The following is a 27251-nucleotide window of genomic DNA, read 5'->3' as shown; positions in this document are numbered from 1 at the left end:
CATATGTAGTGACTGGTTGAGAGCAGAATGCCCAATTCTGAAACGCGATATTATGCTGTCTTCCCTTCTATTCCCAAAATTCTCCTCTCACTCCAAACTATTCTCTGAATATTATATAGATGTCGTTCTTATTTTCACTGTCCCATTTTCTTTGCCACATATCTTTACAGCTCCTTTAATTAACCCTTTTATTTCCAATTTACTCATTGGAACATTCAACTTCGTCTGAGGGCTTTAATGCTTGTTTTGCTATTTGATCCACCACTTCATTTCCTTCTACCCCATACGAGTGGGTACCCGAGATAACTGTTCTTATTTGATATATTCTGAAAAAACTTTGTAAAATATCTGATAAAATGATTTTCCACTCTTTAGACTTAATAATGCTGCAAAAGAGTCTGAACATATGACCACTTCAGGTATTTTGATCCTTTCCACCCACTGAAGTGCCAGTAATATTGCAAGCATTTCTGTTGTATATATTGATATATGTTCTTTTTGCTATTTTGTTCCTGAACCTTGGTATATACACTGCTGATACTGTATGTCATGTTTCAGGATCTTTAGATCTATCTGTATATAGCTGAAATACTGATACATATTTCTGATCCAAATATTGATATACTCTTGTTTCTTTAGGTTCTTGTCTGTTTTTATCATATATACTCAATAGAAGTTGAAAGTCAACTACAGGCATTGGGAATGTTATTTTTTAATTCATCCAAATACCTCAAATCTGATTACAGACTCTTGTTTAAGTTCTTGATCATATATCTTTAATTTGATAGATGGAGTTTTCCTCTTTTTTGAAAAACACATTACTTTATTTTTTTCCACTGATAATCGAAATCCCCAGTTATTGCCCCACATTTCTACTTCTTTAAAAGCATTCTGCATTCTTTCTTCTACATACGATACATTTCTACCCCTCCTCCATAAAGCACCATCATCTGCATATAACGATTTTCCAATCCCAGGCTCAACACTATTAAAAATATAATTTATCATAATATTGAACAATATTGGGCTGCAAACACACCCTTGGGGGGTAGGTACCATTTTTGATTGCACATATCTTTGAATATGTTGTATTCACCTTTATTTGAATGGTTCCATCAATTGAAAAAGCAATTACTTATTTATCTAATTATCAATTATCTTGATAATTGAGTTGTGTTTTTGTATGATCTAAATTTGTGAAATTTGTAAATGTTATATATATATACACTGGTGGCCAAATGTTTGGAATAATGTACAGATTTTGCTCTTATGGAAAAAAATTGGTTCTTCAATTCCCGAAAATTCCACTGATCTAAATGTATAGTCAGGACATTAATAACGTGAAAAATTACTATTGCAATTTGAAAAAAATGAAAACTAAAACTATTTAAACTAAAACTACTTAAACTACTTCCAAGAGTTATCATCAAAAAATCCTCCACGTCCAGCAATGACAGTGTGGCAGGGCGGAGGGCGGGGCCGGGTCGTGATCCTACACAGCCGGTCCCGTATTAAGCTAATTGAGCCTCCGTGAGGGATAAAGGTCGACTGCAGAGGATCGTGCGGGAGAGAGAGATTGTTAATGGACATGTCCGTCATGTGTAAAGGAGGACTAATGGAAAGGAGGAGGCGAGAACCGGCTTGACGATATAAATAATGGTTTAATGATAAACTTAAAAGACAACATAAACACACACATGACGGACATGTCAGTAAACTATCTCTTTCTCCCGCACTACAACACATTTTTTGATGCTTTATCGTGTGAATTTATTATATTTATTATTAATTTATAGTGTTTTGAATATAGCAGAGCGTGAATACAATTTACAAATCTCTCCATAGTTTTTATATATTTTTCATACTGTCCCAACTTTTTCTAAATTGTTGTATTCTATTATATATTCAATTCTAATCTGTTCTGATGTGCTATAATCTGTTATATTTTATTCTATTTGTTTCTGTTCTGTTCTTTTCTATGCTGTTGTGTTCTAGTCTATTTTCTATGGGGGTTTTTTGCTGTTCTGTTCTATTCTGTTCTGTTCTATTCTATTCCATTCAGAATTGATCTGTTCTACTCTACTCTGTTCTATTCTATTTCATTTTATAATGTTTGGTTCTGTTCTGATCCATTCTGTTATGTCAGTGTGCTTTAATCTCTTCTATTCAAAAGGCCATTATGACGCAGTGCATTAAATCAATGTGCGCATCTCCACTTGTCTGTCTGTTCTACAGACTCTTCATGAAAACTGGACCGTGAGTGAGCAGTTACGTAGTAATGTAATCTCATGTATAGTAATTTTCACACACTCCCTCCTTGGCCGACGCTCCCTTGCATACTTCCTTCATCAGTCCCTTGCGCTTCCATTCATTACCAGCTAGGTAGGTGTGTGCGCGCGTGCTACAGGCTGACTAGTACATACAGATACACATGGTGGGTATGATGCGACTCCACTAGGACGTGGGAACCTTCTCGATTTGAGGAGATCTCGGGATTGGACCTGATTTCATCTGTGGCTATTAACGGGATACAGCTGTCTGTACGTATAGAATAATATCTACATCTGTATAATGCCGACACATCTGAGATTTCGGAGAAGGTCATTTCTCGGGCTCTTATTTCTCTTCTCGCTGTCCACATCTGCCTTCTACTTCATTTATTCAGCTCCTGGTATAGGTGAGTTCCATAGGCTAAATAACATTTATTCTGATGTATATTTATGGTGACGTGTGAGAGACATGCATCTTGGTCATATTGGCAGATCTTTAGGGTTTGATATGGTCAGGTTGGTCAGTTGATAATGATCACATGTCGGATTTACTTCTGGTTGGCAATCATGTGTAGTTCATTATGATTAATGAGAAGTGTATGAGCTGCCTCGGGTTTTTGACGGAGACTACATTCAGTCAGTATTCGTATCTTAAAGCCATGTCGGTGTGTCTGCTTGTATGAAGATGTCCAAGACCTCCATTTCTGGAGAACGCTTGATTTCTGTATTGAACATAAATGAGCGCTGGCTATTTGATTTGCTTTCATATTTTATTTATTAAAGACAGCTGAACTTTGTTTTCCAGTAACATTTGGATTCGCGTGATATTTATCGCTAGCCTTTCCGGTAAAATGTAGGTTCGCTTGAACTGACACACCGCACAGTTTTTTGGTTAAGCTCCGCCCAGTAGACGCGCCTTTCCGGCACACCATGGAGACGTGGGTTTTGTTCATGAATAATTAATTAGGCAATGCTGACGTTGCTTTGTTCCTTCCACTGGCGAAGGATTGAGTTATGAATATTAAATAACATGATTCCGCTGAAGAAGCGTTGGTACATTTCGCTTTACGAAGCTGAGAGATCAAGAAGAACTAATTTAACTGATCATTAGATCAAATATACATGAATTTCAACATAAAACAATAGCAAATATTCAAAACATTACATCGTTAAAACATTACGGCAAATGCTTATTAAGTAGCGATATATTATGAAGGCAATCAAATAATTACAGATGTCACAAAACACTTATGCACATACATTCATTGCTAAATATAGGCTACACATTGTTGCCACTTATTACTAATTATTGAGTAATGTTATAATGTTAATGTTATAAAGTCATACCAAAAGTGTCACAGATCCACTATTAGGGTACCTAATTATTTTCGAACTATCAAAAATACTGCATGTGTTTAGGCCATATGACTGAATGACCCATACATAAATCAGATATACTGTAAGGCAATATATGTTCATATGTGGTTTCAAAAATTGTGTACACATTTGTAGTTGACACATTAATATAGAAATGCCGTGCTACAAGTGTGCAGTCTAAACCATAACCATTGTCTTAGAATTTCACATTGAGTTCATTGGATGATAGGCCACATTGACCATGTCATCCAGGTAATAGCAGTGAAAATGTGTTTTTGTTTCAAAGTCTGTCCAATAGAAGTGAATGCATCACCCCTTTAGAAAAGCTGACAAACACAGTAGAAAAATAGCATGTTATTTCTGCGGGAAACCCTTTTAAATGGTGGGAAGTATAAATAGTTTTTACATTACTGTGACAAAGTTAAAAAAAATTTGATCTTCAACATACAGGTGATTGATGAAGCCTTTGAGAAGTTGACATGTTCGTGTACTCCATATAAATCTATTTTAAACAGCATTTTGTTAACTCTTATAATTGGACTACAAGGAATATTTGTACTTTTGAAAACCGCAGGACATACATATTAATAAAATGAACTAGCAGATGGCAAAAAAGTTATTTAAAAATGGTGACCAGATACAGGGCCTAGACTATGTCATACACTCACATAAATTTGAATCTAAAATCTTGATGTTGATTAAAAACAAGTTCATATAAAGAGTATGAAACATTTTGTTGGCAGTCACTCGGAGGCAACACATTTTTGATGATGCTGAAGTTTAGTTCTACATGTGTCTGGCTCATTACTATGTAAACACACTTTAGAATCTAATTTAGCTTCCTTCTACCATGAGAATTTCCTTTCATAGTTTAAAAGAAGAACAAGAACCAGTTCCAAACCAATACATTAATAATGTATGAAAAGGCGTGTAGAAGCAGCATTGATGTCTCTGATGGGGTGAATGGCATATGTAGCTAATGAAACAGTATTGCCCTCTTCAGAAGGAAGTCTCTGTGTACTGTCCACTACACCTTTTTGGTATCTTCACCTGTCACACAAAAGATCAGTGTTCAATTCCCTGATGGGTTTTCCTGTTGCTCAACTGGTAAAGCACTACACTAGCATTGCCAAGGTGGTCGGTTCAATACCCAGGAAGTGCATATATTGATAAAAATCACTTTGTATAAAAGTATAAATGTAAACTAGAGGACCAAAAGGGATTGGCCATCTGCTGACAACCTATAATGTTGGATAACTTCACCCAGAAAATCAAACTTCTGAGGCGCTTTATGTTCTGAAATGGCTGAGGTTTTTCATAGATTGATAGTGGTTCAGTTTTGTCTGTTGTGGTGGAAGTCTGATTCCTTATAGGTACAATTATGTTCTCAAAACAAGTTGAAAACTCTAACTAGAGGTACAAAAAGATCCCCTTATTGAGGGTACCACCCCAGCGACAGAAAAGGTACAGTTTGGAACTTTTTTCCTAGAGTGTATATTCCAAGGCTTCTAAAACCATTTGATGACTTTATGTGAGAAACAGACCAACATTTTTGTTTTTATTCACTAATCAATGTTCGTACTTTGGAAGCTTGAAAGCTTCAGTCCCCATGTCCTACTAAGTGAAATCATGATCACATGGTTCATACCATGCCAGATCCTTCTGACAAAACAGATCCATTGGTCTTCTTTCTGGTTGTAAAATATCCAGTTGAAGATCATTCATCAGACAACATTAGTTTATTCTACAGAATCAATGCTAAGTGGTCCTAACACTAGTTTATGTGCTGAACTTTGATACTCGTGGTTTCTGAATGACAACCCTCTCATCATTTCCGTGAAGCCCTCAGTTTTTGTTCAGGTTATGTGACAGTCTTTACCACAACCTGTGGTTTTGATACACATGTGGTTTTGATATTTAATACAAAAAGCTTTATACCAAAATTTTTGCTAAATTATTTTACATGATTCATAGACCTTTTTCACCGAGTGTGATGACGCATTTCCGCCTTATGTAGCAGCTTAAATCTAGCAAACTTTTTATATGATCATTTTTTTTTATATTGAGTGTAAGCATTCATTATGCTTTGTGTTATATTAACCTAGAATTAGTTTTAAAAAGTGAATTACCACAGCTGAGAGGGGGCTTCTATTACAGCTGCTGAGAGAGTAACAGTAAATTTGGCATCTTCTCCCATCTTACTGTCTTCATCCGCCGCTCTCTATTTTTTCCTCTTCTGGAAAGTCATTCAAATATTAGGTTAAGGTTAAGGGTAGGAAGGTCGGTTTTGTTGATTTAAACTTGATAGACCACTAACTTTAAAAACCATATCTGTTTGGGAGAAAATTTAACTTGCTTTTAGCACCACACAGTGGACATTTCACTTTGTAACTGCGTCATCGTCGCACGTCACCGCACTCACGTCATTTTCATAAGATTAGGCTGCAAATTTTACCAAAAAATATCTGTTGCTGCATGAACTAAAATATCATGTGGTTACATGATCTACTGGACTAAACTGAGACACTTTTGCCTTAATAGTTTTGTAAAGTTACATTCTGAAGTTTAATACTTAGGGATTTGAACAAACCCAAAACACTAAGCCCAAGTATCAGCAATAGTAGTGAAGCTTACATTTAAAGTCTGCATGTAATCAAAATTGACCCTATTTGTTTTGTTAGCCCACATTACTGGTCTTGTGGTGAACAATTCATTCATGCAAGTTAATCCACAGAAAAAAATAGTTTGTCTTCGTAATCTTTAATCAAAATCTGAAATTTAGCTTTGAGCTCAGTCAGAGTCTGACGCGCAGACTGGAACCTCGGCTCCGGGCGCCACCCCCCAGCTTCGAGTTCCCCGCAGGCGGCGTACACCCACTCTCTCCAGGACCTTCTCTAGGGCCCGTAAGACCCCAAAACGCTCCTGAGACGGCGCACCCAGGAAGCCAGATGTTTGCACCGGAGCTGGTAACAATGGGAGGATGGCCGGGAGGAGAATCCTCAGTTCTCCATTTTTCTTTCGGCAATTCAATAAAAGAACAATTTCCTCACTTCCTGGGTCATCAGACCGGTGCGCGCCGTTCTCATGGCACTCTGGCACCAAAACTTTGCAGTCCTGGCTCCCTGGACACGGCAACCTCGCCTCCGGACCCACGACTGCTCCACCCCGGCAGGCCAGCGCTGACAAGTCTCGAAGACGTCCCTACAGGACCTCCTCCTCTGTCTATATCCCACCCCCTACAGGATGAGTTTTTTCTCATCACCCAAGCCTCGGGACGTATTATATACTCCCCCCCGCTGCGAGGCGCCACCCGGTACGTCCAAATCTTGGACTAGCGAGTTCTCAACAGGATTTTACCCAGACTCCCATTCAAAATGCTCACACAGAGGCAAGTTCTAACCTGCGTTCGGCCTCAAGATTGGTTTGTGGTGAACACTACTGGAATTAAGAACACACATCTTAAGCTCAAGGGAGGTGAAAGGTGCTATGTGCAAGCAATATACCCAGGCGGATGACCCAGACTTACCTGTTCGTTCCTGCTAAGACACAGGATGAAACCGGCTCGACCCTGAGATTGTATAATCTCGCAAAGGTGTTGGGTGTTGCCAAGCCAGCTGATCTGCAAATCTCTGTTAGAGAGGTGCCACTGGTCAGAGCCCAGGAGGCCGCCACACTCCTGGTGGAATGGGCTCGTAGCCGTGCAGGGGGCGGCACATGCTGGGCTTGGTAAGCAATAGCTATTGTGTCAATGATCCAGTGGGCGATCCCCTGTTTGGAGTCAGTGCTTCCTTTCCGTTGTCCGCCAAAGCAGACAAAGAGATGCTTTATAACTAGATGCATAAAGCGCGCACCGGACACAGCAACGCTAAGGCTGGGTCTGCCTCCTCCTGGGGTAGCGCTTGCAGGTTCACCACCTGATCCCTAAATGGGGTCGTGGGAACCTTGGGCACATAGCCTGGTTGGGGTCTCAGGATCAAGTGAGAGTAGCCCTGACCGAACTCCAGGCACGTTTCGCTGACAGGGAATGCTTGCAGTTCCCCTACCCTCTTAATGGAATTGAGCACCATCAGGAGGGCAGACTTCAAGTGGAGTGCCTTAAACTCTGTTGACTACAGAGAGGTCCCACTTGGGAACGGGGCATGGTCTGGAGGATTCAACCTCCTGGCGCCTTACAGGAACCTGATGACCAGGTCGTGCTTCACTAAGGACTTACACTGTGTCATGGTGTGCTGCTAAAGCAGCTACATACACCTTCAAGGTGGAGGGGGACAGCCATCCCTCCAACCTCTCCTGCAGAAAGGAAAGCACTCAGCCGACTGCGCATCTCTGGGGGTCTTTGCGTCGGGAAGAACACCACTTAGCGAACAGATGCCACTTCAATTCAAACAGGTGCCTTGTAGAGGGGGCCTTTGCCTGAGTGATGGTGGTAGGCCACTGAAGTCTTCTTTGTCCCGTCCAGGGGCCAGACATGGAGGCTCCATGGAGACAAAGGTCTGGTCGCGGGTGCCAGATGGTGCCCTGTCCCTGAGAAAGAAGGGGATTTTGCCAGGGAGGGGCTGACGTGAGGTGCTCACTGGGGAGGTGGTCAGCTCACTGGGGGGAACGCATACTTGCTTAGTCCAGGTGGCCAGCTGTGTGCCATCGCAACTATACCGAGGGGTGCCTCGGTCAGGGCGTACCAGAGCGGGCAATGGGAGGTTTTTGGGGAGGCGAACAGGTCTACCTGTGCCTGCCCTTATCGACTCCAGATCAGCTGGACCACCTGAGGGTGGAGTCTCCTCTCTGGATCAATGGCCGGAACCTCCACAGGGTGAGCAGTATTGCCAACAACTCGAGGAGCAGTGTTGGAGGCATCGGTCGTAACCAAGACGTGCCTGAAGACTTGTACTAGGGGAACCTGCCCGTAGAAATGCGAGGAAAGAATGGGGTCAAGGGAACAGGTGGTGAGGTGGTTGGAGAGCAGGTGTTTAGAGACCTCATTGTCAGGATAGAACATAGAGATTTACACTGCTGCCTTTATGTGCTTTTTGGAACTTCAAATTTCTGGACAACATTCACTTGCATACTACACAGCTGAAATGTTCTTCTAAAAATCTTCATTTGTGTTCTGAAGAAGACAGAAAGTCTTACACATCTGGGATGGCATGAGGGTGAGTACATTTTTTTTATTTTTATGAACTATTCTTTTAAGGTGAGAAGCAAATTTTTCATTCACAAATTGTCTCTTGAACTGCTTCATTCTGGAGCAATCCCAAACCAATGTTGATTCAGGAATATTAAGCATTCTCTCTCCATCATTACATGCTGTTTTTCCCATTTAGTCAATGCACCACTTGTTGCGATATTAGCATGGAGAGTCACGAGACTAATTACACGCTGTATCTGACTGAGCAAATGAACAGTGTTGTTACGGCAACCGGGAACTCTATTGATGTTGTCATCATGGCAGCAGGTGTCACATAATTGGCAGGAATTAGGCTTTACGGTCTGACTGATAGCATCTGTCTGAAAACAGTACATCCATGTCTAAACTAATCTGCATTTAGTTGGAGACAATAAGGAGACACGTATTTTAAATGTTCATCTGTTTCTTATTTTATTTTCTTATTTATTGAAATAGTTTTGTTTTGGTGAAATAAATGGCTGACAATTGCTGCTCTCTTTCCTGTGGTGATGTATTTCCTATTGAAACAGGAAGTGGGGAGAGCCAACAGCTTGTCCTTTTTAAAAAGCCAATATTTACATTTACATCACAGTAATAAAGATGATTTGTAACTTGCTGTTGCTAGTCTGTGCCAGGTGGTATTGGGAGAAGGACATTCTTACTCTAAAGACAATTTTATTGGACAACAATTTTAATACGCCTGTGAGTGCATGATGAAGTCATCAATATTTTTGGTCCAATTTTTCTGGGAAAAGTGAAGAGGGAAAGTGATTTTGAGAACTTAGACACACTTAATGTAAACACTTGTTGGTGCGGCTATCCTTATGAGGACTCAATATAGACATGATGATTTTTATACTGTACTAACAATGGATTATATCATTTAACCCTAAACCTACCCCTAAACCATATATATGTATGGCTTACCATCTGTCGTCTGCTACATCTGTCAGTTTGTTTGTTTTAATGTGTTTTTGGTCTCTATTATTTCAAGTTGTTTCAACGCTATTAGTGTACGATCTGCAAACGCTCTTAAGTTTTCAAACCGCAACTGATGTTCTACCTAACCAAGCCCAGAGAGGCACAAAAGATCCTCCCCCTCCCTTCCTAGCGTCCTTACCGACATGTCTACGCCACCCTCTGTACCTCTTCCCGGGGAAAAAGTGCCGGAAAAGATGGGGAAAGTGGGGGGAGGTGTGGCAGTTAAACTCAAGCTCCTGCTTCAGCCAGGTAGTGAGTCTAGTCTTCGTCTGGACATGCATATGCATTATGGAAATTGCAAACGATTCATCAACTGCCGTTCATCAGTCTATACATACTACAGGAATATCACCATTGTACCGATCTCCTGTGATCTGCGGCCCCTGCACTTCTTGCCTCGCCTGCGCAGTAGCGGTGTGCCAATCCATCATCTCCGCCCGCTGTATCAGGCAATGCAGCTATCCGAGGACCTAGTGCAGATAAAGATGGCCTTGGTCAACACGAGATGCATGGTAAACAAGACTTTTATTCTTAATTACTTTTTTACCTCACGAGCCTTGGATTTTCTATTTATTACTGAAATGTAGCTCTCTACTGAAGATTCGTCCCCCTTTCACTGATGTCCTACAACCTAGCTGTAAATCTTTTAACGCCCCTCAGATGGCGAGACGGGGAGGCGGTTTTGCTTCAATTTTCAAAGAAGAGTTCTACTGTCTGACTTTGCTAAGGGATCGGTACGATGGGGATGTACCTCAAGATGGCACCGAGTATGGCCGCTACGTTGCGAGCGCCCACACAACATTGCAGTTTTTTGTTTGTTTTGTTTACAGTTTTTTGTTCTTTTGTCTTGGATGTTGCCTTATTGTGTATGGCAGACAAACGCTTTTGGATATTGGTTCTGCAATTCGCACCAAAAACTGGATCTCTCTTTCCAACGAGAGACGAGGGACTGCTGCATTATCTGCCTTACAAAACTTGGATGTCTGCAGAGATTCCAGACTTGAACCCACGGGGTACTCCTTGCAGACAGAGCGAAAGATCTCTCATGAAAAAGCAGAGGTGGTTTTCTGAACAAATCCTGGTGTGATCAGAGGAACGTACATTTTATCAAGTCTTTCTGCTCTCCTGATCTGGAATTTCTCATGCTTATGTGTCGACCATTCTGGCTACCGAGGGAATTCACAGCGGTCATTATCACTGCTGTGTACATCCCCCCACAAGCCAACATAGACCGGGCACTCAAGACAAGGAACTGTATGGGGGTATAAGTGAGCAGGAAATCGCGCACCCTGATGCCGCGTTCATTGTAACCGGGGACTTTAACAAAGCCAATCTTCAAAGCCAATTGCGAGCCTTGTCAAAAATTTAAAAAGTATTTTCTCTCTTTTGAGAACTTTGAAAGGGTGATTCATGCTTTAATTTCCACTAGGCTTGATTACGGCAAGTCTCTATACCTGGGAATTAGCCATTCTTCCTTAGGTCGCCTTCAGATGGTTCAAAATGTGGCTGCTAGAGTTTTAACAGGGGCTCAGGGGCTTTGCATTGGTTACCTGTTCTCAATAGAATTGATTTTAAAGTGCTCATATTGGTTTTTAAGACTACAAATGGTTTAACACCATCATAATTCTCTGACCTGTTGATAGATCACCACCCAGTGAGAGCTCTCAGGTCTGCCGATCAAAGCCTTTTAGTGGTTCCAAAATCAAAGTTAAAGTCTTGGGGAGATTGGGCATGCACCGTAGCAGCTCCCAAACTTTGGAACAGCCTACCAAGTCAAATTAGAACTGCGCCCACACTACCTATTTTTAAATCTAAGGCTTTAGGCTGCTTTAAAACAGGGACAGGTGCTTCAATATGTCCCTCCTCAACTTCAAGTTTCAATAGGAAATATTGCATTTCAACACAGGAAAGACAACTGCAATTGTGGGGTCTGTGTGTTGATGTGTTGAAATAACTGTGTTTAATGGCTTTCTGTGATTGTTTGGTTGAAATTAAGAAGAGTCCAACCTTACACAAATGCTTTCTGTCACAATGACACTTTCTGTCTCTCTCTCTCTCTCTCTCTCTCTGCGCATGTGCGAGTGTGATTAGAGCGAGCGTGGATTTTGAGTATTTTGAGGGTGTTTTCCTATTTCTCTTCTCCTTTTTTTCTGGTCTTAATATTTTTCTTTTGGTTTAGGTTGACTAAGTATTGAAGCCGCTCGTGGCTTTTTGTCGCTTGTCGGTATGGCTTCTGAGGTTGGGCAGGGAGTCTCGCACCTGTCGATTCGTAATGGTTGCAGGTGTGTGCCTGATATTGGCGTGAACGTGGAGGATGTTCTCGTGGTTTCGACAATGGAATTATAGGTTTCGACAATATTCTCTCAGCATCGCGTATGAACAAAGCTGTTGTCGTGTTTTTAAAAACAGAGCAGTTAGTTGATCAGATGAGTGAGAATGGATTATGGATTAAGGAAACCTTTTTGCCCGTTACTCCTTTAATGGCTCCGGCAACTAAAGTCAATGTTTCCAACGTACCACCTTTTTTCTCAAATGACGCGATTGTTAAAGAGTTAACCCGATACGGTAAAGTCGCAAGTCCTGTTAGGAATATCCCATTGGGATGTAAAAATGCTGATCTCAAACACGTTTTGTCGTTTAGGAGACAAGTGTTAATGTTTCTGACTTCAACAGAGCGCACATTAGAGATCTCGTTTCGTGTAAGTCATGGAGATGGATCATATATGCTGTATGCAAGTACAGATAATCTAAAGTGCTTTGAATGTGGAAATATAGGCCATAAACGTTTCTCCTGTCCTAATAAAAAAGCGGATGTTGAGCAGCAGCTGCCTGTTAATGTTACTGAAAATGGATCAGTTCATCATAATGATACCAGTGATACCGAGGATAATATGGCAAAAACACAGGACAAACAAGTACCTAAGAAACCAAACAAAAGGCCGTTGGAGGAGGTCTACGGGCACAATGAGGTGAGTAAAAGCGATGCTGGTATGGATGTGGAGAGAAGTGAGCAGGCTGAATGCAGTTCTGTGCTTGTCATAAATGATGATGTTGAGGAAGTAAAAGAAAATGAGTTTGTATCTCAGACTGTTATAGAAATAGCTGAGAAGTGCTCAGTGGATGATATAGATGGGCTATCTCAGTGTACAGATGATGGTATGAAAGATGATGGACATTGGTCTGAAGGGTCAGAAATATCAAAAGTAGATACAGAAGATTTGTACACTGTGGGACAAATTAATGCTTTTCTGGATGAGACAAAAGGTAAAAGCATAGAAGTGAGTGATTTTTGCCCAGATTTAGAAAAGTTTATCTCATCATTTCCTCATTCAAGGAAAAATTGCAGTAATGATGAGTTATCAGAACAGAAACGTTTTAGGTTAAGGAAACATATAACTGGAATTCGGAAAAAGTTTGGGAAAGGGAAACCAAAAAGAGGAAAATATAACTAATCGCTATGGCTAATACACATCTCTGTCTGATTTGTTTTTTTTTCTAATCTTCTTCTTTCTTATGGAAACCCTACGTGTGGGATCCTTAAATGTCAATGGGATGAGGGATAAGAGTAAAGCTGAAACAGTGATTAATTTTATTAAGTTAAAGAAGTTAGATGTTATTTTCTTACAAGAGACTCATAGTGATGCAAACAATGAGGTTGACTGGCGATTGTGGTGGAGGAATGAATGTGTGCTCACACATGGTACTAATCTGAGTGCAGGAACTGCTATTCTTTTTTATTCTTCTATAAAAGCAAAAGTTTTGGAAAAAAGTGAAATTGAACCAGGAAGATGTTTAGTAGTTAAGGTTGATTTAAATTGTCTTGTTTTTATGTTTGTGAGTGTATATGCACCTAACATAGGAGCTGAGAGAATAATTATTTTTGATAAATTAAAAGGTTTTTTAGGAAAGCAGAAAGGTAATTTTTTTTACTATCTTAGCTGGGGATTGGAATTGTACAATTAATGCTTTGCTTGATAGAAATGGAGAAGAACCCCATTTTCAGTCATCTGCAGTACTTGATAATGTCATTAAAACCTCTAATCTTACTGATATATGGAGAGAAAATAATCCTTCTGTTAAGCAATATACATGGGTAAAGGTTAGCAGCACGACTAGACAGACTGTACTTATCAAATAGTATGAAAAGTAGAATTTTTAATACAGCTATTGTCCCCACATCTTTCACTGATCACAAATTAATCACTATTGATTGTAACTTGAACTCTAAGAAAAATAGAAGTGTTTACTGGCATTTTAACGTCAAATTGCTACAAGACAAGGTTTTTTGTGATTCTTTTAAACACTTTTGGGAGACATGGAGAAATGAAAAAACAAGATTTGATAATGTTATTTTTTGGTGGGAAATTGGTAAAGCTCACATAAGGGATTTTTGCCTGCAGTATACATCTCACTCTAATTTTTGTTTTAAACAGTCTCTGGAATGGCTTGAAAAGGAAATCCTTGCCATTGAGAAAAACATGATAGGAGATCTTTCTTCCAATGTGCATGAGTGGTCTGAGAAGAAATTAAAATTAAGCTCTATTTTAAATGAAAAGGTTAAAGGAGCTCTTGTTAGAAATAGATTCTTATCTATAAAGGATATGGACAGTCCCACCTCTTTTTTTTTTCAATCTAGAACGCAAGCGTGTACAAGTTAACCAAATGCATAACCTGAAGGATGACAATGGACAATGTACATCTGAGCCTGTGGAAATGCGCAGAATAGCAGTGAATTTTTATTCACATTTATACTCACCTGAGGACATAGACATTCCGATACAAAATGGATTTCTACAAGATCTTCCTTGTCTAAATGAAGAAGATAAACAAGCATTGGAGTCTGGATTAACTTTTGTGGAATTAAGTGATGCCGTAACGGGTCTTTCGTCAGGTCGTACCCCAGGCATAGATGGACTTCCTGGTGAAGTTTATAAACATTTCTGGACAATACTTGGATCTGATTTATTTGAGGTGCTTAAGGAATGTAATCGTTTTGGTATTCTATTCAAGAGCTGCCAACGGGCTGTTTTAACATTGCTTCCAAAAAAAGGTGATCTTACCATATTAAAGAACTGGAGACCTTTGGCAATTCTCTGCATTGACTATAACATTTTATCAAAGTGCCTTGCCAATAGATATATATACAACAAAATATTGTTCAAAATTATACACAAAGATCAATCATACTGTATAAAAGATAGATGTATTGCTGACAATTTGCATCTAGTACGTGATGTTATTGAATATGCAATGTGTAAACATATTGATGTAGGAATACTGTCACTTGATCAGGAGAAAGCTTTTGATCGTGTTGATCATCAATATCTTTTTAAAGTATTAGAAGCCTTTGGGTTTGGAGAGAAATTTAGAAAAATTATAAAGTTGTTGTACAATAATGTACAGTATGTATGGTAAAAATAGCAGGAGGTTTGAGTGTCCCTGTAAAGGTACAGAGGGGTATAAGACAAGGATGCCCACTTTCTGGTCAGCTTTATAGTTTAGCTTTAATGGGTTTGAAGGTAAAAGGTGCTATTTTTAATGAGTATGTAAAGGTTTCAGCCTATGCTGATGATATTACTGTTGTTTTAAGGGATGTTAAAGATGTCAGGTTTTAAAAGAGATTCTATTAAGCTATGGTAAAGCTTCATCTGCAAAAGGTAACTGGGCAAAAAGTGATGCATTGTGGTGTTGGTTAGACCACAATACTCCAGCTCTCCCAAGTAATTTAAAATGGGGAAATTCTGGGATAAAATATTTGGGGGTGTTTTTAGGAAGGGAGGATTACAAGAGACAGAATTGGGAGGGCCTGGTGGAGAAGGTGTGTGCTCGGTTGTATTGCAGGAATTGGTTGCTACCACAGTTATCCTATAGGGGAAGAGTCCTGGTCAGCAACAACCTTGTAGCCTCAACGCTATGGCACAAAATGAACATTCTGGAACCTCCTGAAGATTTGGTTGAAAAAATCCAAAAACGCTTAACAGACTTTTTTTGGTCCGGTAACCACTGGATAAAAGCATCACTTTTGTTTCTACCCAGACAAGAAGGTGGACAAGGACTGGTGGATATAAAAAGCAGAATTAAGACTTTTAGACTACAGACAGTAAAAAGATATCTCTACGGAGTGGATGTAAGCTGGTCTGGAATAGCCTGTGCCCTCCTTAAAAGAGCAGGAGGGATGGGGCTGGATAAACATTTGTTTCTCCTGGACTTTCAAAATGTTGATCTGACTGGACTAACTTCCTTTTACCATTCAGTGTTCAAAGCCTGGAGGACTTTTAATATCTTGAGAGACATAACGGATGAGGGAGGTCTCTGGTCAAGGGAAGAACCTCTAATACACAACTCTATAGTGGACTCAGTGATTTTAAAATCACCATTGATGAGGAATATTCTAAAGGCTGCAGGAGTTGTAAAGATTGGACATTTAATAACTTCAGATGGATGGATGTCTCCTGAAATGCTAGCTTCCAAGATTGGAATAAGATCAACTCGTTGGACACAAAGACTGTTAAATGAAATCCTTGAGAGCCTATCGACGGAATTTAAACGCAGAATGGAAGCAACTAATGAAGATATGGATTTAACTTTTCCTGAACTAAGAATAATTCCATCTGTGGGTATTTTTGAAGAAAAGGAGGGATCTTTGTTGACCTTCAAGATACCTTTATTGGACTGTTTCAGTAAAACTGAGAAGAAAGCACTGTACGTTACATGTGTAAAAGTTTCACACTCTCATTCTTTAGGAGGAGTTAAAGAGTCAAAATGGCAAGAGCTATTTGGATCAGGCTCTTCCCCGAAGGGTTGCTGGAGGGCCTTGTACAAGCCTCCCATTGAAAAAAGGACTGGAGACCTTCAGTGGAGAGTTGTGCATGGGTTAATAGCTACAAACAGATACAGAGCACACCTCGATCCCCAGGTTCAGGAGGGATGTCCTTTTTGTGGGATGACTGAAACTGTCTTTGATTTATTCTTCCAATGTGGGAGGCTTGTGCCTTTACTTTCTCAATTGGAAGAATGGTGTACAGTTTTGGTAGAAGTGTTTTCACCTATGTTATTTATCTATGGACCAAAGCATAGCAGAAACAGAAAGCAGATCCATGTTTTGCTTAATTTTTTGTTTGGGCAAGCAAAGATGGGAATTTGGATTTCACGTAAAAGCAAAATAAATAATGCTGGGTCAACTGATGCAATGTTAATTTTAAAAGGCTTAATTAAAACTAGATTAAAGGTGGAATATGCATACTATAACTTGGTTAAAGACCTGGAGACTTTCAATAATATTTGGGGAGTAAACCAGTGCATATGTGAATCTGATTTTGATGGTGCTTTGCAAATTTATATTTATATTTGAGCTATTGTTTTCTTTCTTTGTTTGGTTTTTGTGCTATTTATTATTGTATGTTTGTATTTGTATTTTTTTTAACTATGTGAGGTTTAATTAAACCTTGATATTTTTTGTAATAAAGGAGGGTCAAAAAGTCTCTCTCTCTCTCTCTCTCTCTCTCTCTTCCTACGACCGACCAACTGTTCACTTGAACTAAATTTTTACTGTAAATTAAAAATGTACTTGTCCTCAGTGGTGTCAATGTGCTCAATTTCTGAACAATACAATTTTGCTCTAGGAAGAATAATTTTTCTGCATGGCTGTTCTTGAGTTGAGCTCTATGGTTGTTTGGAGATTAAATAAGATCTTGATGTTTCATTGCAGGTTCATCAGATCAGTGCTTTTTTCTTCTTTTATTTTTTTCTGGGTTCTTTAAAGCAACAGAATGCAGATGTTTTTCTGAAGAACACTTTGTACACACACAGTGAATTCAAACTTACTGTGCTATGTGTGTGTATGTTGTAATGGTGGATTTACATACACTGGTGGCCAAAAGTTTGGAATAATGTACAGATGTTGCGCTTATGGAAAGAAATGGTTCACAATGTATATAGTCAGGACATTAATAACGTGAAGAATTACTATTATAATTTGAAATAAAAAATTCAGAACTTCAAACTACTTCAATGAGTTCTTATCAAAAAACCATCCACGTGCAGCAATGACAGCTGTGCAGATCCTTGGCATTCTAGCTGTCAGTTTGTCCAGATACATTTCACCCCATGCTTCCTGGTGCACTTGCTATAGATGTGCAGTGTTTGATATAATGAAAAGTGGTTTTCTTGTACGAAATGAGCAATTTAGCATGAAAACTCAAGGTTAATGTGTTGGAGTGATGGCTGCTGGAAATGGGGTCTGTCTAGATTTGATTAAAAAAATTAAATAATTCAAATAGTGATGGTGTTGTTTTTTACATCAGTAATGTCGTGACTATTAATTGAATGCCACTTTGGTGAAATAAAGGACCAATTTCCATCCGAAACAGCAAAATCTGTTCACTATTCCAACTGTTGGCTGCCAGTTTATCATGTGACAAGATTTCTAAATTTACTTTTTAAACTGAATAGGTGGTGTCCAGGGTGTTGCTACATGGTTACTAATGTTTTCTTACTGGAAAACATCCAGAGAGACATCCAGCCATTCAGTGACACTAATATAATGTTGTGCGCATTGCTATGTGGTTGCTAAGGTATTCTGAGCACTTGTTACAATGTTGAGCAATAGTAAGAGTGATGCTTTGAACCTATCAGTGAGTGTCATTATTGAAAAACTGTGTGTGGGTGGGGGGGGGGGGGGGTGTTTATGGGTTATGGTTTACAAGGACTATTTTTTAGGTTATAAACTGGTAATTACAAGGGTATTATACTATAAATGTGGTTTATGAGGACATTTCTAGTGTCCCCATAATTTAAATAGCTTAAAAAAACCTATTAAACGATGTTTTATTGAAAATGTAAAAATGCAGAAAGTTCTGTGAGGGTTAGGTTTAAGGGTAGGGTTAGGTTTAGGGGATATAATCTATAGTTTGTACAGTATAAAAATAATTATGTCTATGGAAAGTCCTTATAATGATAGGTAGACCAACGTGTGTGTGTGTGTGTGTGTGTGTGTGTGTGTGTGTGTATATTTATCACTTTGTGGGGACCAAATGTCCCCATAAGGATAGTAAAACCCGAAATTTTTGACCTTGTGGGGACATTTTGTCGGTCCCCATGAGGAAAACAGCTTATAAATCATACTAAATTATGTTTTTTGAAAATGTAAAAATGCAGAAAGTTTTCTGTGAGGGTTAGGTTTAGGGCAGAGTTTGCTACTTTCCTAAGAAATAAGTATTTGCGTTTCAAAACCATATATATTCTTGCACAAAGTCTACATTCAGTTCCTACATTTGCAGTTTGGAGATTTCACCAGAAGTTAATAATAAAGTTAATGTCCAAACTCTAGTGAAAAATATAGTGGAACATCAAATAATGTCCGGGTGATGAGATGGCTAGTGGATTTCAGGCACCCACTTGTCTGTGTGGGCACATTGTGCCACCACCGGCTTGATGCTGCCTATGCCTAAATCCAGCACTGAACACCAGCCATGATTTCTATGTCAAGTCAAGTCATTTTTATTTGTATAGTTCCTTTCACAACACACATCATTTCTAAGCATCTTTACAGAAGATCAGGTATTAGGAGAAGATAAATCTATAATGTCTATGAGTCATCATTGTGTAATTAGATAAAATATTATTGTGAATTGTGTTTAAAAATAAGTAATTAAATAATAATTGTATTTATAACCCCAGTGAGCAAGCCGAAGGCGACAGTGGCAAGAAACACAAAACTCTTTTTTTAGAGGTTTTTGGTCCAATAATGAGTACCTGTTTTGTTGGAATTGAGTAGAAGTACATTTCTGGCCATCCAATCTTTTATTTCATTGATACACTGCTAATTTAGAGAATTGTGAAATCTCATCAGGTTTTGAAGAAATATAAAGTTGTGTATCGTCAGCATAGCAGTGGATACTTATTCCACAATTCCTGATATCCAGGGGAAGCATATAAATGGAGAAAAGCAGAGGCTCTAAAATGGATCCCTGTGGCACACCATATTTTACTTTTGTTTGGTTTGACAGTTCCTCATTTACATAGACAAAGTGGCAGCAGTTTGCTAAATAGGACCTAAACCATGCTAATGGAACTCCACAAATGCCAACATAATTCTCTAGCCTATTCAAGAGTATGTCGTGATCTATCGTGTCGAATGCAGCAATAAGATCTAAAAGCACTAGAAGTGAAATGCAGCCATGATCAGACGAGAAGAGCAAGTCATTTGTAACTCTGATAAGTGCAATCTCTGTACTGTGATGAGGCCTAAATCCTGACTGAAATTGTTCATATATATAAATTATTTCTCTGTAGAAATGAACATATTTGGGAGGATACTACCTTTTCTAGTATTTTTGACATAAACGGGAGATTTGAAATTGGTCTATAATTAGCCAGTTCTCCAAGATCAAGTTGTGGCTTCTTAATAAGCGGTTTGATAACTGCCATTTTAAAGTTTCTTGGGACATTTCCTAAGGATAGAGAGGATTTAATAATTTTAAGAAGAGGTTCTGAAATTACAGGAGATACCTATTTTAAGAGCTTAGTTGGTATAGGATCTAACAAACATGTTGTAGCTTTTGATGTTTCGATAAGTTTTGTTAGCTCTTCATGAACTATGACAGCGCAGGATTGAAGTTGCGCATGAGGAAAATTGTGAGACACTTTTTTCCGAGGTGCTATGACAGATTATGGAATAATTCCAATGTTATTTCTGATTATTTCAATTTTATCTGTAAAGAAATTCATGAACTCATTACTATTGTGCTGTGGCGGAATATCTGGTTCTGTTCAGGCTTCATTCCAATTTATCCACAGTACTGAATAAACACCTAGGACTGTTGTGTTGTTTTTCTATGAGTTTACAAAAATATGATGACCTGGCAGCTTTTAGTGCCTGTCTGGAGCTACAGACATTATCCTTCCATGCACCACGAAATACTTCTAATTTTGTATTCTACCACATGCACTCCATTTTCCGAGCTGCCCTCTTGAGTGCATGAGTGTGATCATTGTACCAGAGTGCAGGGCTTAATTTTCTTTAATCGAAGGAGGGCGACACTATCAAGAGTGCTAGAGAAGACTGCATTTATAGTTTTTATTATTTCATCAAGTTCTTCTGTGTTTTGGGGTTTACTGAGTGTATGAGATAGATCTGGAAGATTATTAGTGAAGCTATCTTTAGTGGTCGAAAGAATAGTTCTACCTGAATGATAGCATGGTGTAGATTGAGTAACATTAGCTGATCGCAGCAGTGTACTGACTGGAACATGTTCAGGGAGACTGCAACATATGGCGACTCGACCAACTTGGAGGAATACACAGCATCAGTGATCAGCTACATCAGCAAGTGCATTGATGATGTTACTTTCTCCAAGAACATCACCACACGCCCCAACCTGAAGCCGTGGATGACTGCGAGGTGCGTGCGCTGCTGAGGACACGATACTCTGCCTTCAGAGCAGGTGACAAGGCGGCCCTATGAACGGCGAGGGCCAAACTGTCCCGGGCCATCAGAGAGGCAAAGCGCGCACACGCCCAGAGAATCCACAGTCACTTCCAGGACATCGGCGACACGCGGCGCATGTGGAAGGGCATCCAGGCCATCACCAACTACAGAACAACATCAGTTGCCTGTGACAAAGATGCCTCCCTTCCAGATGTGCTGGACGACTTCTACGCTCAGTTTGAGGCGCAGAACGACGTAGTGGTGAGGAAGACCACCCCTCCTCCCAACGACCAGGTGCTCTGTCTTACCACGGCTGATGTGAAGAAAACTCTACGTAGAGTCAACCCACGGAAGGCTGCTAGACCAGACAAAATTCCTGGCAGAGTGCTCGGAGGATGTGCAGACCAGCTGGCAGATGTTCTTACCGACATCTTCAACATCTCTCTGCCATCATTCCAACATGCTTCAAGGCCACAACCATCATCCACTCAGTTAGTCTGGATCGGGAAAAGCATCTCCACCACCACACTGAGCACTGGGCCCCACAGGGCTGTGTGCTCAGTCCACTGCTGTTCACTCTGCTGACTCACGACTGTGCAGCAATGCACAGCTCGAACCACATCATCAAGTTCACTGATGACAAGACCGTGGTGGTCTCATCAGCAAGAACGACAAGTCTGCATATAGAGAGGAGGTGCAGCAGCTAACGGAATGGTGTAAAGCCAACAACCTGTCTCTGAATGTGGACAAAACAAAAGAGATGGTTGTTGACTTTAGGAGAGCACAGAGTTTCTCTGACAGAGAACCTCACCTGGTCCCTCAACACCAGCTCTATTGCAAGAAAGTCCAGCAGCGTCTCTACTTTCTTCAAGGCTGAGAAAAGCACATCTTCCACCCCCCCATCCTCACTACATTCTATAGAGGGACTATTGAGAGCATCCTGAGCAGCTGCATTACTGCCTGGTTTGGGACTTGCACCGTTTCGGACCGCAAAGCCCTGCAGAGGATAGTGAGGACAGCTGAGAAGATCATCAGGGTCTCTCTTCCCTCCATCAAAGACGTTTACAAAAAACACTGTATCCGCAAAGCAACCAGCATTGTAGATGACCCCACACACCCCTCACACAAACTCTTCTCCCTCCTGCCATCTGGCAAGAGGTACCGAAGCATTCACAGCCAGACTGTGTAACAGCTTCTTCCCCCAAGCCATCAGACTCCTCAATACTCTGACACACACACACACACACACACACACACACACACGCACACGTGTACACCATCCAACCTTTGCACATGTCCAGAGATGCACTTTAATTCATTGTCACTTTATACCTGGCTGCTACCTCAATAACTGCTGTCCATAGAACACTAGTTCATAGTATGTTATGTTTACATTTGGCATTTTTAGAAAAAGTAATCTTTTCGCACTATTCATTACAAATGTGTACTGGTTGGCGCTGCACTGTCTCTTACTGTGTCTATTGTCCTGTTCCTTTTAGTAATTTATTGTACTGTCCTGTCCTTTTTCCACGTTTGCACGTGCACTTTATGTAGGAATATTATGTAGAAATATTATTTAGTCTGTGTAGTCTCATGTGGTTCTGTGTTTGTCCTATGATGTTTTATGTAGCACCATGGTCCTGGAGGAATGTTGTCTCATTTAAACGTGTACTGTACTAACTGTATATGGTTGAATAACAATAAAAACCACTTGACTTGACTTGACTTGACTTGAAGAGACCAGGTAATGATCTAAGATGTCATCACTTTGCTGCAGAATTTCTATATTATCAACATCAACTTCATATGACAGAATTAAATTTAGTGTATGATTATGGTGATGAGTTGGTCCTGTTACATTTTTTGTGTCTCCAACAGAGATGAGTATATCGATAAATGCTAATCCCAATGTGTCATTTTCATTATCTATTTGAATGAATGAAGTCACCAACAATTAAATCTCTATCTACAGTAAATACAAGATCTGATAGAAAATTTGAAAATTCACCAAGGAAATCAGAATTCAGTCCAGGTGATCTATATACACTGTAGCAAGGGTAAAAGTAGACATCATTTCTGATGGTGTCAGATTATTCATTATTAGTTCAAAAGACTTACATTTATATCCTGTCCTATGAGTAACACCAAAAATGACACTGTAAATTGTAGCAACACCTCCTCCTCGACCCTTCAGACGAGGCTCATGTTTATAACAAAAACCTGGTAGAGTAGATTTATTTAAATTAATATATTCATCCGGTTTAAGCCAGGTTTCAGTCAAACAGAGAGCATACAATCTATGTGATCTGTAATAATTTCATTACCAATTAGCGCTTTGGTAGATAGAGATCTTTTTAGTAGCCCTATTTTTATATGATGTTTATCTTTAATTTATTTGTTTTGTTCAAGTTTGAGCTTAATCACAGTTTTTCTAAATTATTTAGTGAGGGTTTTGTGGATGGTAGTTCGGGGAACAGACACAGTCTCTATGAGATATCTAGGTGATACTGTCTCTGTTTGTTGTAGTTTATGTGACCTGTGTGATGTCTCAAGGCACCTAGCAGACGTTCGGATTAACCAGTGTGTCTGCTTCAGACCCCACTGGGTCTTCAACACCATCACTTTGGCCTATCACACCCAGGCCATGCCTGCCCCCTTGCGGGTTCGAGCAGGTTCCAATGACACCTCCCTAGCAGACATCTGCAGAGTGGCAGGCTGGGCAACACCCTTTACGAGATTTTACAATCTCAGGGTTGAGTCGGTCTCGTCCCGTGTTTCCTCAGGTCTCAGCACGTAGAACTCGGGAATACGGAACGTCTGACCGGGTGTTGTCATGTGCGCTTTTTCTCCCAGGAAACCCGCTCCATGGATGTCCTTCCTCCCTAACCCTCTGGTCTGAGGAATTCCCCGACCAGACCCACTATGGGTACTAATTACTCTGTACTGGAATAGGTGCTCCACAGGGTTGACCTTCATGGATTAATCCCCCTGAGTATATTTTCCACGCTACGGTCCCCCTACCGGCGGACCGCGTCTTCCTTGGGCATGCCCCTCTGTCCCCCCGGTCACTGTGTTTGTAGAAACTTCTCCGTCTCAGCAGGTAGGATCTACCACTGCACCATTTCCACATGTGGCCTGGTCTTTTCCCCCTGAAAGAATAGGAGATGGAAAAAAACGCATTCCCTGATGCATGTTATAGCGTTAAATGGCCCCAGCCGCTTTAACTCTATGCAATAAACATAGAGAGAGAAAAGGCACGGATGGCGCCGCCTGCTCTCATGCTTGCCGATTCACTTGTTCAACCCTTTGTGATGCCGGTAATCTAAAAAGTTTATGACGTTTTTTATGGGGCGTTGGGGAAGGGTACGTACAGTATGATGTAGCCTGCTGCTTTGGCACACAACTGCCTGAGCCACTGTAATGGCCAAACTGTATTCTCGGCTCCTCAGTGCAAAACCTGAATGAACAGATGCACGATTCCCTCCTTTTATACACATATGTCCGGGGGAGGGACATACAAATTCTGTCTGCCAATTTCTCATTGGCCTGTTCTCAAGTTCAGAGGTAACCGAGGCCTTCAAGAAAGTCCCCTAGTGTCACTCCATTCGACAGTTCTTGTTCCCTCCATAAGGGAACAGTAACCTAGATGTTTTATTCTACATGGAGCAAGTCACCTCATGGGAGCCATCATGTTGAGATCACATGACTAGTCGAATACAATGCGCTTTAAGTAACCCCCATAGAAGACATAGAGTTTCATTTTAATTTTATTTTTTATGGCTTTTTTCATATGCAAAAAAGACAAACAAGTTTTTAAGCATTACATTTTTTATTACACAAGTGATTTTATCTAGTGTACTACAGTGCATGCAAAACAATACTCTAAAGACAATTCTGCTTCTGTAAAGTAATAAAATAATAAATCCAAGATTCTTTAAAAAATATTCTTCCAATGATCTTGAAACGATAGAGTTTTATGGACATTGTGTCATAAATGATTAACCAGTTGAAAACAGGTGTTGTTGATGGCTGTGCTACAGTATGGTAGAATGAGACATGTATGAAGTACTTTGGTGGTTATAGTGAACATTGAAAGAGAGATGAACTGCTGTGTCAAGGTGTATGTGGGAAATGAAAACTGTATGAATGGTCTGGAACGTATGAATGGTTTGTGTTCTCAGAACTGAGAAATGTGTGAAACTTATTATAAAACAACTGTAAAGCTGTGTGATGTTGCTGTAGATTCAGATATTTTACAGGTGGTCAGTGGATGGTCATGGATAAATGGAAACTTTTGGCTGTCACATTCTTCAGAGTTCAGATTGAGAGTGTTGTTTTGGTGAATGAGGTTGAACCTCGGGCGTGTAACTCCTCAAGCGGAAAATTCATGGAAACTTGATGCTTTATTTGCTTTGTGGCTTTTCCAATTTGATCAGGGGATAACAACAACAAATGCATTAGTCCCTTTGTGGTACAAATTGATTTACTCAGTGTGTTTAATTTAATGGGATTCATAATTTAATTTAAATGCATTGTTCAAAATCTTTTCTGCAAAACAGGGAACACAATTTCACAGAAACCAGCCTGTCAACACAGTGTGTGATTGTGTGTGTGTGTTGATTTTGTCTATCGAATGTCCCCACAATGATAGTAAAACTTGAATTCTGCTATATTGTGTAGAGCAGCCATACCATACCATACCAACTTTATTTGTTAAGCACTTTACAACAACCAAAGTTGACCAAAGTGCTGTACAGAAAAATAAAAGCCAAAGCTTCCCCATTAGGAAAACAATCATAAGATAATAAACTTCTACAATCTAAAAAAGCATTTAATATGATAAAAAACTAATATTAATAAACATACTAGGTATCTTCTTCATGAAAATGTGGAAAGGTTTGTGTGAGGGTTAGATTTAGGGGAGTGGAACAATATTGTTTTTATAATATAATGCAATACAATACAATATAATATAATATAATATAATATATACCATGGTCTGTTCGAATACTCAATTCTGTTTGGTTGGAATGGTTGCATTAAAACGGTTTGATGCACAGGTAGTTCTAGCCAGTTTTAATCACCGTTCAATATTAATATGCCTACTCTGCTGTGCTCCGTAATGAGACATTGGGAAAGTTTAATGCCTCTGTTCAAATTGCCAGTGTATCAAGGATTATGTGTCTCATAGCTGAGATTAACCATCACAAAACAACATCATTATGTCATGCAGTGCCATCTTTAAATCAACTGTAAAGCTACAGGAAACAAAGAAAAGACAACAGTGTTCATCAGTCCTGTATAACTCACCCAAAGCGTTTGTGAGGAAAGTGTGATTTAAAATGATTTATAATGTAATATGAAAAACATCATCTAAAATTGCTGCCCTGCTAAACATGTGCGCTAGAGGGCGCCCCACCTACACACATTGCTGACCGAAGCTCTGAATGGAAAGAAACTGTTTTACAACAAACAGCATTTTGTAATGGTGTAATGTCACGTCACAATTTCATTTTTAATTCAATCAATCATGTAGCCTTAATGGATACCATATGGGTGCCTCAGAGGTCAAAGTCTGCATGATTAGAGCATTTTGGATGATTTGGATGCAAGTGCTGCTTTTATATAAGTCATGTCAGCAACACCGGTTTTTCCTCATTAATGTGAAAATGACAAAGAATATGAATTAAATATTACATGTTCTGAGGTGTGCCAACCAGTTTACATTATGTGGCTATTATTATTTCTGCAATGAGTATTTAAATTCACAGTTTTAAAGAGTGTTTGTTCTCCAAAAATCCTGTGATATTATTGCATTACTTTTTCTCTGTGTCTGATTTAGAATGGGCAGAACTTTCTCAACCTGTAGGAAAAGTTCTATCACGTTGTTAAGTCTGTTATTTTGTTGTAACGTTATCCGTTGTCTTGGCAACTATGTTACATAATACAATAGTATTTATTTAGCTAGCGTTTAGCTAACCCGAGTGAAAACGTTAACCAAACAAGTTATTTGATATATTCTTTTTTATTA

General features: G+C 39.6%; 1 protein-coding gene across 2 annotated transcripts in view; it reads left to right on the top strand.

Moving 5' to 3' along the window:
- Positions 1-2436: 2436 nt before the first annotated feature.
- LOC127628879 (beta-1,4-galactosyltransferase 5-like) overlaps positions 2437-27251 on the top strand; it is a 49881-nt gene continuing 25066 nt past the window's right edge. The window contains exon 1 of one of the 2 annotated variants that reach the window (XM_052105831.1): positions 2437-2540. Coding sequence is in view for 1 of the 2 variants with exons in the window: in XM_052105830.1 (XP_051961790.1) it covers positions 2572-2677 (106 nt within the window). In the remaining variant the exon portion in view is untranslated. Of the gene's footprint in view, positions 2678-27251 lie in introns of both variants that reach the window. The other variant, XM_052105830.1, reaches the window with a different exon arrangement.

The sequence above is a fragment of the Xyrauchen texanus genome, chromosome 35 (assembly GCF_025860055.1).
Source record: "Xyrauchen texanus isolate HMW12.3.18 chromosome 35, RBS_HiC_50CHRs, whole genome shotgun sequence".
Taxonomy (NCBI): Eukaryota; Metazoa; Chordata; class Actinopteri; order Cypriniformes; family Catostomidae; genus Xyrauchen; species Xyrauchen texanus.
Note: the sequence above shows the minus strand (reverse complement) of the source record. Positions and strands in the feature narration are given on the sequence as shown.